General features: G+C 43.7%; 2 protein-coding genes across 3 annotated transcripts; one reads left to right on the top strand and one right to left on the bottom strand.

Moving 5' to 3' along the window:
• Positions 1-1268: 1268 nt before the first annotated feature.
• Armcx6 (armadillo repeat containing X-linked 6) lies at positions 1269-4180 on the bottom strand. Of its 2 annotated transcripts, XM_060375688.1 has the most exons (4): positions 4057-4180; positions 3663-3739; positions 3248-3326; positions 1269-2936 (listed from the first exon to the last, which is right to left on the bottom strand). In XM_060375688.1, exon 4 carries the CDS (start codon positions 2797-2799, stop codon positions 1894-1896), a length of 906 nt encoding a protein of 301 aa, XP_060231671.1. In that variant the 5' UTR covers positions 2800-2936; positions 3248-3326; positions 3663-3739; positions 4057-4180; the 3' UTR covers positions 1269-1893. The 2 variants fall into 2 exon arrangements, with proteins under 2 accessions (XP_060231671.1, XP_060231672.1); XM_060375689.1 differs by lacking the exon at positions 3663-3739 and having other exon boundaries at positions 4057-4153.
• A 5023-nt stretch (positions 4181-9203) lies between these two features.
• Positions 9204-13897, top strand: Armcx3 (armadillo repeat containing X-linked 3). The gene is made up of 4 exons (XM_021661116.2): positions 9204-9359; positions 9893-9960; positions 10227-10288; positions 10948-13897. Exon 4 carries the CDS (start codon positions 11090-11092, stop codon positions 12227-12229), a length of 1140 nt encoding a protein of 379 aa, XP_021516791.1. The 5' UTR covers positions 9204-9359; positions 9893-9960; positions 10227-10288; positions 10948-11089; the 3' UTR covers positions 12230-13897.
• Positions 13898-14804: the final 907 nt, after the last annotated feature.

Raw genomic sequence — 14804 nt, 5'->3', positions numbered from 1 at the left:
GCGTCAATAACCACAGGCCACTGGCCTCATCCAGTGTCCCGGGACCTTGCATGGGCAGCATCCACTCCTGGTTGGAAAACTCCCCAGAGTTGGTGCAGGGCCCTGGCAGGCACTTCAGCTTACTGGTCACTACGGAGTGCTGCTGGGAACAGGGTACAAACAGGAGAGCTGCTGGGAACAGGGCACAAACAGGAGAGCTGGAACTCAAATGGTGTGTGGAGGCAGAAGAGGAAATGAAAGCTCTGGAGAGATGTACGGAAGAGAGCAGGCAGAAGGCAGGGTACTGTGCACAGAGACCACTTGCACAGGACACAGTGTCTCAGGACAGCACTCCAGGGACATCGGCAAGTACATGACACCTGTCCTGCAGCAACAGCCACAGCAGCACCCCTCACAAGGGGAGCACATGTCTCCTGCTTTGCCGTGGCTCTGGAAAGGCCTCTCCTGCCAGACACATGGCAAACATGCAGGCAAGCCAGTTCTGGCGAGGCAGGAGCTGAGGAGATTTGGAAGAGGTCTGGAAACAGGAAGAGGGCTGTGAGGGAGAGTGAACTGGTCGGGCCTGGATGCATGGCTCAACACATAAGGGCCTCCTCGCACTGGTGTGTGGATCTAGCAGGCAGAACACTGCTGTCTGCAGGCAAGTCACGAATACCACTGACAGCATCTTGTCCACTGTCTTTGTGGGGAGTTCCCGGATGGCCCCCCTCTAGAAAGGGCTAGGGGAGAAAGGAGGCTCCCTAAAAGTGAAGCAGCTGCCAACCCCCTCACCCTGCCAGGAAGCAGTGGGTGGGATCCTGAGGGAGGAAGGTGGCAGGAAGTGGTCTTGACAGCATCCTAGGGGGACAAGAAGAAGGAAGCAGGGCCAAGCCAAGTGGTAATCTTTACAGGGGAATCCTTCATCAGATGGGCACAGCTGGGCAACACGACCACTGCAGGGTACACAGATAAGTGCTGTGGACTCGGGCCTTCAGCCCAAGGAGGACAGTGAAGGAGGCCTCTTGCTTAAGGGCTTCCTGTGCTCAGGGCCCCATAGTGCCTGCTTCAAGGCTGTTGTCCTCTCTAGTCCTCTACACACACCTTCACCCTACCCCTCTTGAAGCTGACTTGTGCTGAGCACAGCAGTTCCTTTCTGCCCCTGGCTCCTGTGAGCACTGCTCAGTGCATCTGTCTAGGAGCAGGGACCCCAGGCAGCTGGACTGTGTGGTGCATTTCATCTCCTCCCTGTTTGTGCAGACCGCAGACTCAAAGAGGAGGCCCGTGCCCCCGTTTGATTTAATTTTCTTGCCAATCAAAGCACACACGTTTATTGATGATACACACTGGGGGTGGGGGAGGGGACCTGGGAGTTAGAGGGTCAGTCAGTACAATGGACAGGAGGGGAGGCGCATTTCTTCCATTAACATGCTAACCATCCATCAGCTAGTATAGGAAAGAGGAAAGGGGAAATACTTCAGCTTAAGCAGTGGCAGGTGCGTGTTCGGAACAAACTCCTGTATGGGTGTAATTTCTGCTAAGTGGTCCCGCTCAGGCAGGGTGATAACCACAGGGAAAAGCAGCACTCCTGATGTTGCCATTTGATGTTCTTCATCCGCAGCCAGCAGCCACGGGGATCCCTTTACCCTCTACTGTATGAAGAAGGCTCCAAGGGAGCAATTCACAATGCACTTTACCTGCAGACTACAAAACCCAGAAGTTGCCCACGGCTCATGGGGAACCCTGCCTGGCCAAGAAGAGTGTGGCCCTCCGTTTGGCAAAGGGAAGGAACTTTCACCCATGGAGGAGCCCACAGGCGAGGCTGCATCCTTGGTAGCACCCACTGCAGTTTCTTTGCCCTCAGTAAACTGCCAGGGCCCTGGGTGGCTTCAGTCTCATTCTGTTCGAGACAGCCACTTAAGGGGAGATGGCTTCCACAAGCATCTCTCTGCTCCCACTTCTGATAAAGAGGCACATGAATGACAACAGCATTTGGGCAGCCAGCGCTTCCTCCGCCAACACCTGCTTTTCAGACAAACCCATCAGCGTTTCCAAACCCTGAACCTTTGCACAGCCACTTCCCTCGGATATCAAAGGAAACTTCAGGTCTGAAACGGACTTGGCAAGCATGTTATTAATAACTGTCATGCTTATTAGCAGATTTAATCCTGCCTGCTGCAGAAATGACTTGCAGCAAGGTAACACTGTCTCCCGATACACTTCATCGATGTACATCTTAATCTGGTCCTGATTTGCAGTACTGGTGTTTGGGTTTTCCGGGACACAGGGAGCCTTCTCCCTCACAGTGGGCTGGGCGGTGAGGATTCTGCTTCCAAACACTGAGAGGCTAGCCAAATGCTTCCTTACATTGTGGCTAAGGGAAAAGCCAGCATCTTTGGGCTCAGTGAGCATTTTTTTCCCTTGAATGGAAGCATACTTGGTCAGGTTAAGAGCACAACTGAAGGACTTAAAGCTTTGTACACCCCATATGTTTTTATGTTCATAAGGGAATGGCCGCTGTTTTATTGGGTGTGCTCTGTTTGCCTTTCCACCACCTGACCGTCTGTCCTCAGTCCCACCTGGGGCCCCCGGTTCATCCCAGTCCCTATCCTCACTCCAGGGTCGTGCCATTGCTGTGAAATCAAACCAAATATCTGCTTCCTCTTCATCCAGATCCTGCTCATCATCCCATTCCTCTTCCTCTTCGTCTTCCAATTCGTTACCCTCATCTCTTCCCATGGTCAGTTTGTACATACAGTAGCAGGCACCAGCCCCAATCATCAGTCCTGCTGCCATCCAACCCATTTCCCGGGCCCTACCCATGCTTATTAGGACGTGAGGCCAGACAGGAGAGAGTCTTTCTTCACCTGACTGAAAAGAACTTTCAGGGGTTGTGTGAATAATGGTTCAGGCTAGTAATCTTCAGCCTCTCTTTTGCTTCTCTGGTTCTTGTGATGAATCTAAGAGTGAGAGAAATAGCATTAGGGATCTGAGCTGTGACTGGGTTAGACAGGTAGGAGTTCAAATTCTTGTTGAGAAAGTTGGATTATTAAGAAATGATTTAATTGCTCTTTCCTGTCTTCCCATACCTACCCTCAGGATCTTCTTTTATGCTTCCAGGATTCTCAGAGATAGACAGCAGATGAGACTGATATGCAATAGGTAGGCAGGTGAAAGGGATGGATAACCCTGGTGCAGACCTCTTTACCAGCCACCTTCTTTCCCTCCTCCTTCTACCCACCCCCAAAACATTGCATGTCTTCTAACCAACCTTTACAAAAATCAAGTGAATTCCTTTTGCTTCTCGTGTTTTCTGCTGTATTCCCTCCACGGTGATAGGTGGACCGAGCCTGACAGAAGGACAATTGAAAAGCAATGTAGACAGCAATAGAGAACTGAAAGTGTAGTTGGACAGATCTAACTACACCGATGGGTGTTTTTCAGAATTCTGGATTTTTGAGTAAAAAATTATTTCTCACACCCTCCAGACTTTGCTAATGAGGGCCTCCCCGCCCCCTCCTCGTCCGCCATTTCCCCAGCAAAGGCCGCCACACCCCTTTCCCTGCACCGAAATGGGAGGGGGTGTGGAGAAAGAAGGGGCCATTAGAGGGCGACTTGGACCTGGCCTGTAATGATACTAGCCCCCCTTCTCTCCCACTCCTCTTTAGGTTAGGGATGAATCCCACCTTCAAACCTGCAGTAAGGTTCCAACCAAAGCGGTTTGCTCCTTTTCTAGCCAAGGCTTGAGAGGAGACCTACAGACCTAAAAACAGACAGGGGACAGAGGGGACAGAGTGCTTGGTGGACTGACCAGCACCCCAGGACACCGTGCCCAGACTGTGAGTCTTTTCTTTGCTTATATTTTGTGCAACCGCCGTTCACCCCATCACCCCAACCTGAAGCCTGCCACTTCTCCCTACTAAAAGAACCAAGGGTGGGATGCGGGTCCGGGTCCGGGTCCGGGGATAGGTATTTAAAAAGTAGGTGAGAAAGGGACAAAGCCCCTATCTGCTTAACTTAGACGCATAGTGCTCTTGGCCCTGTCCCACCCCCATCGCCTTCCAAGGAGCTTCCACCGACCTGTACAGTCCAACGAGTTTCCTTCTCCTTCACGCGCCCGCAGAGTAATAGGGGGTTGGTACCCAGTCTGAGGCGACTAACAGGACTTCAGCTCTAGGAGGCTCTCGGTCACGTGACAGTCACGTCACCAGCGAGCTCTAGCCCCCAATTTCCACTCCCACAAGCAGTGCGGCAGGCGCCAGTAAGCTCCTTACCTCCCCCAATACTTGGGAGCCCTGTTAGTCTTTTTCTCTGTAACAGTATCAGAAACCAGAAGTTACCGTTTGTCTGTGTTTGAGCTTGACTTTCTCGAATTACCAAACATTCATATTTTCTTCTTGGGGAAAATGTCTGATCCTTTCGTTGGTTTTTAAAATCCTGCATCCCTTTCTTTAATTTGTATACCTCTCTATTTTCAGGCTCTGCAGCAGAATTGGGGAGGGAAGCAGAAAAGGAAAGCCAGATAGGGGAGAAATTTGTATTAACATTTTTGATCCAGTTATGTTTTATTTCACCTCTCCTATTTGATAGACTATTGTTTTGTAATCAGAAGTCAAATAAAGCTATTTCTACTTAAATAGATAAATAAATTCTAATCTTTTAAAAAGTATATTTTAATAATGTAATTAAGATTTTCCAGTTACTAGCAAGACCTCATTGATTTGGCAAAGTTAATATATACAACGTTGAAAATATTTTCTTCTACATAGCAGCTTTAAAAGAACATTACAGTTTTGAAACATAATCTTACAAACTGAACCAGCATGCTTTCAATGTGACCGATGAAACAAAAAGATTTGTAGTGAGGTCAATGTTCAAGTTTTGATCATTTTAAATGAATGAGCCATTTATTTGCCCACTTTTTTATCCTGAGTGAACTCACAGGTGTCTCTTGTTTAATATTGAGTTTCAGGCTCACCCAAAAGATAGATTTTATGCAGACAACAACTTAGGTTTTAGACTTTACAAATTAGTAACGTTACAGATTACCTGCTTTTCATTCAAAGGGATTTAAATTCTGTTCTGGAGTTTCATGATGCAACCTATAAATCACCCTGAAATTAGAGAACTCTCTTCTCCCACTGATGAGAGTTATACTTAACACGTGGAAATTTCGTATCACTATAAGATTAGTTAGGTCTCCTCAGTTCTGCCATTCATGTACTATATCACCATATGAATGGTGGGTCCTTAGCATTTTTCAGTGACAATGGAATGAGGGTCTGTGGTTGACTGGAGATTATTAGAACACTGGTGACAAAGGTTTCTTTTCCCTCTCATAGGTAGAAGAACAAAGTACAGGCTCCCAAGTAGTCAGTGCCCAGGAGAAAAAGTTCTTTTCATTCACTGCCTTCCCTAATAACTTCTTTGTACCACCTTCACAAACCCCTCAGAACTCGGGGACAAAATATGCAGAAGTGAGTCCCAGGCACCACCTGTTCACTGCTGGGAGTAATCCTCTAAATATAGAGCCCCCAGGCTGCCTCTTTCTTAGAATGTTGAAATTTGATCCTCTAGCCAGCCGCCTTCCCTGTGAAGGGCCTCTGGTGTGGAGGAGGCCCTTGCTGGAGGAGAGCCAGGGAGTCCATAATGCCTTGTTGGCAAATATCAGAAATCAGGAACATATCATCGTTCCCTGGTCTTCCTAACAACTAGACTCATTTACCAGTATCATATCCCATTTTCTCTGTCATCTCTCCACTTCATTTGTTTTGCCACCATGCTTCTTTTATGATTATGTAGTGTGCTTAGATAACTGAATTCTGTCTCTGAAATCTTATGAACGTAATATTCACATTCAGCTGTGCTTTCGGCTTTTGGTTGCTATGGACTTACACAAGACACTCTTGTTATTTTGAATATATACATTAAGAAGAACTAATACATATATTAGTAAGTAATGTATATATTACTAAGTATGCAGACCTTAATAAAAGCACAAGATTGGTTTTGTAATGTGAACTCATTTTCACAACATTTTGCCAGTTTCAAGGACAACAACTTTATGACTACCTCTTCTCCTTGATACAAATCTTTCTTCTCCCCTTCTGAGTATCATCGATTTTCTCAGTCTATCAGAACCTTCTAGTTTTAATCCACTCCACATCTAAAATTTCTTAAACCCCAGGAGCATAAACCTTCTCAGTTATTTTATGTCTTTGTCACTTTAATTTACAGTTCTTACCAACAAACACAGGGACTATAATTTAAAAGCCACTTTGTTCTCCATTATGTGCACTCACAAATACTTTTAAAGGACATATTAGACATCTGATACACCATCTTAAAAGTGAAATAGAAAAATGGCTTAAGCAAGTCCCCAGACAAGTCTGTGTGATGTTTTCAGAACCTGTAAAAACAAGCAAACAGGAGCCTAGAAAGTCACTTCCCAAGGAATCCAATGGACCAGTGGTTGGTAACACTATGGATTATGGAGGGAGATAAAAGAGAAGGTTGGCATTTGAAAAGCTATAGCTCTTTTGATGCTGTATTACCTGATGTTATATGGTATCTTAGTTAAGGCACCTTAGCCAAGTCTGGCTAACACAGAACAAATGCTAAAAAGTAAGGTAGGAGGCTTTCAAAGGTCTAGGTAAGAGAAACAGATAGATGATTGTTTCACATATTGTAAGTTCACAGATTTTCAGGTTTGGTTTCTAGATTAAAATTTTAACAAGAGAGTTTCTGTTTGGTGTGTTTTGGGCACAGTGTGCATTGTTTTTGCTAGGGAAACACAGAGAATGTTAAATGTAAAACACACTCCACCCACTTTTTAGCATATAAAGTAAATTGTTTGAAATGGTGAATTATTTAATTTTTTTACTTCATTTTTTAATTTGTATGTATGTGTGGGTCCGTGTTCTTTGCATAGCACCACATCCAGTGGAGGTAAGAAGAAGGGGTCATATCATTTGAACTGAAGTTATAGGCAATTGTGAGGCACCCCACGAGGGTGCTAGAAACTGAGCTTTGGTCCTCTGCAAGAGCAACAAGTGTTCTTAAACACTTAGCCATATCTCCAGTCCTAACGCATAGTGTCCTTTAATACTTTATATAATAAAACTTTGTTTATCTGTTCACTGAGATACTGGGAACCTGCCTACCAAAACATGCCTTAGTTGTAATTTCTACCTGATCATTAGAAAGGTACAGTATAAAATGGTAATACGTAATGTTGCCTTTTAAACCAAAGCCATCTGGCTTCTCTGACAGGATTCCATACGGTTGCATATATAGTTCAAAGCATTGTCTTGAGTGTCGTACCATCTACCCCAGATTTTGTCTGTCAAGAGAGAGCAGACGCTTTTGTCAGTGATAGACTCTCATTCAAAGAGACATATAAATCAAGATATGAATGCTCAAACTCACCAGTCTTTTTATCCTCTCCCTGTTAAGTAAGCTAAAGTGAAAGTTATGTTTCAACAGGAGTAACAACTGAAATTTCCCTTGAGAAATACAAGTGTCAGGGAGTAGACGGGGTTTCTGTCTGTCCTACCTGTCAATTCTCTTCCTGCAGACAAACTACTACTTGAGAAGTCACAACTTCCGAAGATTGCTTGATGAGCCTAGAATCAGAGCAAGGGTATTCATTGATCTTAAGAAATGACTTTTAGCTGAGGAAGTCTGAAGTATTCTTATACTCTGTGAGGATGAATTTGCTAAGGATGAAATGTTCCCTTTACCTTAGCCAGAATTTCCTCCAGCCAGTACTTGCAGCTGGAACTATCAGCATTTTCCTCTGAATCCCTTTCTGCATGTGAATAAGTCTTCATTACACATCGTGATCTTTTTATAAATACAGAGCCAGGTAGTTGATTTGGTTCAGTTTACTAAATTCAAAATCATGTCTCAGTTCTGCTTTCTAGAAGCTACACTGATAGATTTCCTGGAGATTAGAGTGTCCCTAAACTCTCTCGACTACTGATTTACTCCTATGATTTCTGTGGCTTTTAAATGTTTTACTTAGATGCCAACCTTGCATCTCAACTACTAGGAAATATCTCACCGAACAGCTCATGTTTTGGAAAGCTGCATTACACTCTCTATTATGTTATTTGTTTTTGTACTATGTATTAAGTTAACCTTGTTTGGCAGCCAGTGTCTGAAACCAAACCTAGTTAACTTAAACAATGAAAGAATGTAGTTACTTTATTCCCTTTTCTATTTTTGAAAGTTAAAATTGCAAGTGAATTATTGTGCTCATCAAGCTAATCAGTGTGATGGTTTCACACTAATTGCTAGCTATCAAGTTCAGTCAAGTTTGCCTTGGTCTTTGTATTCCTGTAATACTATTTAATTTGCAGAGGCTGCTCTCTATTTGTACCCCGGTATATTTCATAATGTTCTTTGTAAATCGCTCTCAAATCTGTGTGTGTACCTTTTTATCTTACAGACTTTCTTTTCCCTCAATCTTTTCTATTGCTGGCTTTGGAGAACCCAAGCCTCCTGGTTAACTTGTGCCCTTCAGAGCCTGTTGCTTAGTCAGAAGATTTACATATTCTCAGGCAGGCCGATTAGTTCATTCAAGTTGTTCTATGTTCATTCAGCTGTGTTATGTAATGGGCCCCAGAAGACATTAAAATTCCTTTGAGTAAAGTGGGCAACACTTTCCAACAAGTGAGAAACGTGGGACGTTTAGAGGCCAACACCCAACACTGTTCACCTACCTCTATTATTTCTCCCTTTATGGAAAATATCTTTTTTTGTATTTTTCCCTCATAAGTAGAATGCATGCTGTGAGCAGGGGAAGCCAAGGCAAAAATGACCAAAAAAAGTATTAAGAAAGTAAAAGATACGCTCTCATTCCATGTTTCCTTTTCTGGTGACTTATTCATTTCAGGTCAGGACTATACATTTCAGAGGAAATGGTAGATATTCATAGCCAAGAGGAGGGGAGGTAGAGGGAGAAGCTGCTGTCTCAGGAGTCTAGGGAAGGAAGAGTCAATTGAAAAAAAAAGTCCAAGTGGCCAGTAGCCCCAGGGAAGGATGCTGTCCTGTTTTGGTAATTAGAGGAGGAGAAACACAACTAGAGGAAGATGGGATTAGTCGCAAAGAAGAAAGAGTTGCAAGGCCTAGTATGGGTGGGGGGAGGAAGAGAGGGGGGCGGGTCCTCTTCTGCCGCACTGCCGGTGGGAGGGGAAAGTGGGGGATCCGACTTGGTGGATGACGTCGCTCTCACGTGACCAAGAGCTGACGTGTGCAGAAGTCCTTCTTGTCCTGGTCGTTGTTCCTGTCTGAGTACCAGCTCCCTATTACCCTGAGGGAGGGCGGGCCTGCAGCTGAGGAAAGGAGGCGGAAAAGAAAATTGTCCCGGATCCCTGCAGGTTAGTTCCTGGGATATTCCATAAAGTGGGGGTGGTGGAGGGTAGAAGGCGGAGGCCGTCGCAAGTCCGGGGGCTCCGCCGTCGTCTCTCCCACTTGCTCTCCTCTTTCCAAGATATATGTCCATTTCGATGCTACAAAACAGTGAGTAGGGGGTGTTTGGGCAGACGACCAGAAATCAGGAGATGGGAATCTGCTGAGCGCTGAGGCCCGCAATCCGAAAAAGGAGCTGTGGCCTGGGTGTTGGCCCCTGGTTCACCAGGACTGTGCCGAAGGGGAAAAACTAGACATGGGGTCCGGTGTGGTAGGGTACAATGTGATGTGTCAGCCGAACCCTGAGCCTGGTGTCCGGCGGGAAACCTTTAACAGCCAGGCCTCTGAATTAGGAAAGAGTTATGTTCTCTGGGGACTGGTCCGTCCACCAAGCACTCAAGTAGCCACTGTTTCCCGTCTTTCTGCCTGAGGCTGTCTTCCTTTACCATAACTCAGTTTCTGGTGGGTTCAAGCTTCCCTTGAGTGGTCAGTCTTTCCATAGGTTGCAGTACAACGCCAGGCAAGAGAAGAGGAAGGAAATTAACCAGCTCGGTGAAGGTCGAGTTGAAGGTAAGACCATCCGAGGACCCCAGGTGTGGTTGGGGTAGGAAAAGGGGAAAAACCAGAAAAGGTAATCTAGGTTTAGATTTGGGTCTAAATGTGTTTCTCACACTCCCTGAACTGTGGAGAAATGGCGTTCTCTCTCTTTCACTCTGCACTCGTGGGAGTGGGGGTAGGGGACAGGATGCAGCAGGAAAACCTATCAGATAGTTTGTTCATAATCCTTCTCTCTCAACAGCACTTAGTGTCCATGTTTTCCATCTGTCATCCTGCAGGTCTGCTGTAGCAGGTGGCACTGCTTGAAACAGGGGAGGAACTTTCCCCCGGATCAGTAGAGGTCGGTGTGGGCGTGGAGGCAGTCTGGAATGGGGGAGGGGTTAAAATCAGCTTGGGTTTGGCCGGGCTAACTCAATCCTACTTTGTTTCCTTATGTCCACCCTTTTCAGACTAAGGAGGGGGCTAAGCGTGTGCATGTTTTCGGTGGTACAATGAGGTTTAACAAAAATCCGACAACCTGGATGGTAAATTAGGAAAGCATAAACTACACAGTCGATGCATCAAGCCCTCGTTTTTTCACCCTTTCTGGTATCTCTGAATATCAGAAAGATTGTTGGGCGTGGCATATTTCACAGGAAAGGAAGGAGGGACAAATTGCTTGTTTCAAGGGGTTAATGCAAGGGTGCTTATCCCCTGGGGTACCACAGAGGCTTGTGACTGATGAAAGCCCAGCAAAATTTGTGAATGCTATTGCCTTTATGCTTAGAGGCAAGAGGGAACTGGGGGTAGGGTCGGGTGGGAGGCAGGCATGTAGGGAGAGAATGAAATGAGGGAGATAGAGTTTTTTTGTTTTTTTGTTTTTTGTTTTTTTTAGTCAACAATCTGTATTCCCTATACAGCATTCAATTACTAATTTCTTGCCTCTCTGCTCGTTTGTCTGCATGGAACAACACAAAGAGAAAGGAAAGCCAACCCCCTTTTTTTCTCTTCCGTTTCTAGGTTAACCTCCAGAACTTAGTTACTGTGGCCTTGAAGCAACTGAAGAAGATCACTCTCCACAGGCCTGCACTCAGGCCCAAAGCCCTTTTCCCCTACCTTGACTGACTATTTCTTGGTCCCTGCTGTTGTCAGGGACGATTGCATGGGCTACGCCAGGAAAGTAGGCTGGGTGACTGCAGGCCTGGTGATTGGGGCTGGAGCCTGCTATTGTATTTACAGACTGACTCGAGGAAGAAAGCAGAACAAGGAGAAAATGGCTGAGGGTAGCTCTGCTGATGTGGATGATGCTGGGGACTGTTCTGGGGCCAGGTATAATGACTGGTCTGATGATGACAATGACAGTAATGAGAGCAAGAGTATAGTTTGGTACCCACCTTGGGCCAGGATTGGCACTGAAGCAGGGACCAGAGCTAGAGCCAGGGCAAGAGCCAGGGCTACCAGGGCTAGGAGAGCTGTCCAGAAAAGAGCTTCTCCTAATTCAGATGACACTGTTTTGTCCCCTCAAGAATTACAAAAAGTACTTTGTTTGGTTGAGATGTCTGAAAAGCCTTATATTCTTGAAGCAGCTTTAATTGCATTGGGTAATAATGCTGCTTATGCGTTTAACAGAGATATTATTCGTGATTTGGGTGGTCTCCCAATTGTTGCAAAAATTCTCAATACTCGGGATCCCATTGTTAAGGAAAAGGCTTTAATTGTCTTAAATAACTTGAGTGTGAATGCTGAAAATCAGCGCAGGCTTAAGATATACATGAATCAAGTGTGTGATGACACAATCACTTCTCGATTGAACTCATCTGTGCAGCTGGCTGGACTCAGATTGCTTACAAATATGACTGTTACTAATGAGTATCAGTACATCCTTGCTAATTCCATTTCAGACTTTTTTCGTTTATTTTCAGCAGGAAATGAAGAAACCAAACTTCAGGTTTTGAAACTTCTTTTGAATCTGGCTGAAAATCCAGCCATGACTAGAGAACTGCTCAGGGCTCAAGTACCATCTTCACTGGGTTCCCTCTTTAATAAGAAGGAGAACAAAGAGGTTATTCTTAAACTTCTGATTGTTTTTGAGAACATCAATGACAATTTCAAATGGGAAGAAAATGAGCCTGCCCAGAATCACTTTAGTGAGGGTTCACTTTTTTTCTTTTTAAAAGAATTTCAAGTGTGTGCTGATAAAGTCCTGGGAATAGAAAGCCACCATGATTTTCTAGTGAAAGTAAAAATTGGAAAGATTGCAGCCAAACTGACTGAGCGTATGTTCCCAAATAGCCAGGAATAACTTGGTGGCTTTGTAGGGTAGCAGCAACACAACTTGCAAACTCTTCTTTTTTCTCCACTTTGTTTATATGGCAAAGAAATCCTTTCAGTTGCCAGTTTTAAATAATGACTATCATACTGTATCATCGATGCTGATATTTAACCAAGTTTGTCTTCAGGTTTAAGTTGAATAAATGAACTATCCCTACTTGTCCTGAAAACATGTTTGTTGCTTTTTATCTTGTTGCCTAGATTGAAATATTTTTACCATTTTCTCTGCATAAGTGACAGTGAACCAATTCATCCTAAGTAGGTTCCTTTCTGTCATTTGCATTGATTTTATTTGTGCATCATCAATAAAGTTTTATGTTAATGCTGGAAAGAAACAACAGAAGAAAGAAACTGTTCTGTCCCTTGGTTTATGGTCTAGTTGTAGAGATAAACATACAAACAAAACAAAACAAAAACTTTGAAATTATTTGGAGCATACATTCTGTCAGATGTGTGCCTTCAGAACATAAAGGAGGCAAAGGCTTTGGTGGCTGTATGAGTCAGTTAAAGCTTCAGGGAGGACAGAGCCATTTAAAGGGAGTCCTGAATGAGGCAGGGAAGTTAGTTGCATTCCATGAGACCAGAGTCAAGGGAAATGATGTGAGAAAGGCATTAATTTAGAAAACCTCCTGATAGTCAAAGCAGCCTTCTTAGAGTGTGGGGAATAGCATTAAATAAATCTAGAAAACTGTGTGAAGCCCATTACAGAAGGCTTCTTGAATGTATTTTAACTAGAAAAGAATTGGGGTAGATATAAATATTCTCCACACACACCATGTATCATCAATGATGGTGTAGCAAAATGGATCCTTTCTGACTCTGGTGGTGGGCATTTGGCAATACATATCATTAAGCCTTAAAATATGTAAACCTTTTGTCCTAAGGGGACAACTGAATACTTGGCCAAAGAGTGAATGTGCAAGGCCGTTCTTATCAGCACTGTCTTAAGGTAGTAACATTAGGAACAACTTTAGTGTCCCCGACACACTGAATTGACTAAATAAAGAATGTCCATGCTGTGTGATAAATGTGCTGATGGAACTCAGTATTGCTAGAAAAAGATATTCATCATACATTGTTAAGTGAGGAAGGAAAGTTAGATAGCACTCTTCAGAGTATGATTACATATGGGAGGGTTAAATCATGTTTAAAAAGACACTAAAACCTATGGAATTATATACACCCAGGAAGTACTAAGAGTTATATTTGGATGAAAGATAATGAGTGATGCTTACTTTTTGTACTTATGATTCATCTATGTTTTCTTATTTATCATAAATTAATATTGATTTTTAAATGAAAGGTTTTGAGAAAGAAAAGTACTGGGAATGCAGCAGGTGATAAATTTGAATGTGTACTGAGTGGAAAATATTTAGGCCCCAAATGTGGCATTTTGAAGTTTCCTCTTCAGAATGATAGATGATGGTGATGATAAGGCTGATTGTGAGATTTAAATGAGAGAATTTATCTATAATATTCTGGCATATTGCAGCAGTTAATTAAGAAACGTGAGTACCTTTAAGTACCCAGAATATAGTGTTGATCGGTTTTGGTTGACGTTTGTTTTGCTGGGGCATTCTGCTATGTTTCAGTGTCATTTAATAAATAATAATAATAAAGGTTAACATTTATTAAGTGATTACTGTGTAGAGTTCTGTCATTCTTGAAAGGAAACTGAGGTAATAATTTCTCAAGTGTTCCAGGACTAAACGTGTCACCTCAAGTCATGATCTCTCCAGCCTGCATGGTTTTTTTCCTTATTGGTGTGAGGATGCTGATTTATATGAGAAACGAGGATATGGTGCAGTCTTCTGTCTAGTTATGATCTAGATTGGGCTCCAAGTTTTCACATATGTACTATGGTGTCTGGAGTAGGACCAATGACTGGTTGGCTTCAGGTTGTTGGATGTGGTAATCCTACTAAGTCATTCATGCATAGGAACACATTCCATAGCAGTATAAAAGATGAGATGATAAAAAAATGAAGTGAATATTTTTCTTACCCCTACTGAATTGATATTATGCTGCCAGTGGCAGATACATTTAAAGTAAATGGAATTTGAGGTGTTTGTGTGATATTCACATACCCTATTGTCATTTGAATTAATTAATCCTTTCAGCAAAGATGCCTAGGCTGTAAATCAGAATTTGAGGGAGCTGACAGGGGTTTGATGAAGACTGAGGAGAGGGGCCTGGATGCAGTCTGTGGAAGAATGCCTAAAAGAACTAGGTAAGCAACTAGCATCTGTGGAGAGAAGAGCACAATTTAATCAGCCTGTTTTAAATGTTATTATCAAAAACAAAAAGGTGCTCCTTTGAGATGCTTGTGAAAGTAGAGGCAATGAGCACAAAGTTGCCCCTTAACTCTGTTGTGTAAAATGAACACGCACAGGAACCCAGATCAAGCCACAGTTGAGCAGCAAAGGAGATTAAATGGAGTAATGAAGCTCCAGTGTGGCAGATATCATCTGCTCCCTTTCTTCCTGTTACTCCTTATTCCTTTCTCTCCTGTCTTTTCCTCCCTTCCTCTCTCTGTCTCTCCTCCC

Source organism: Meriones unguiculatus, chromosome X (assembly GCF_030254825.1).
Source record: "Meriones unguiculatus strain TT.TT164.6M chromosome X, Bangor_MerUng_6.1, whole genome shotgun sequence".
NCBI classification, from domain to species: domain Eukaryota; kingdom Metazoa; phylum Chordata; class Mammalia; order Rodentia; family Muridae; genus Meriones; species Meriones unguiculatus.
Note: the sequence above shows the minus strand (reverse complement) of the source record. Positions and strands in the feature narration are given on the sequence as shown.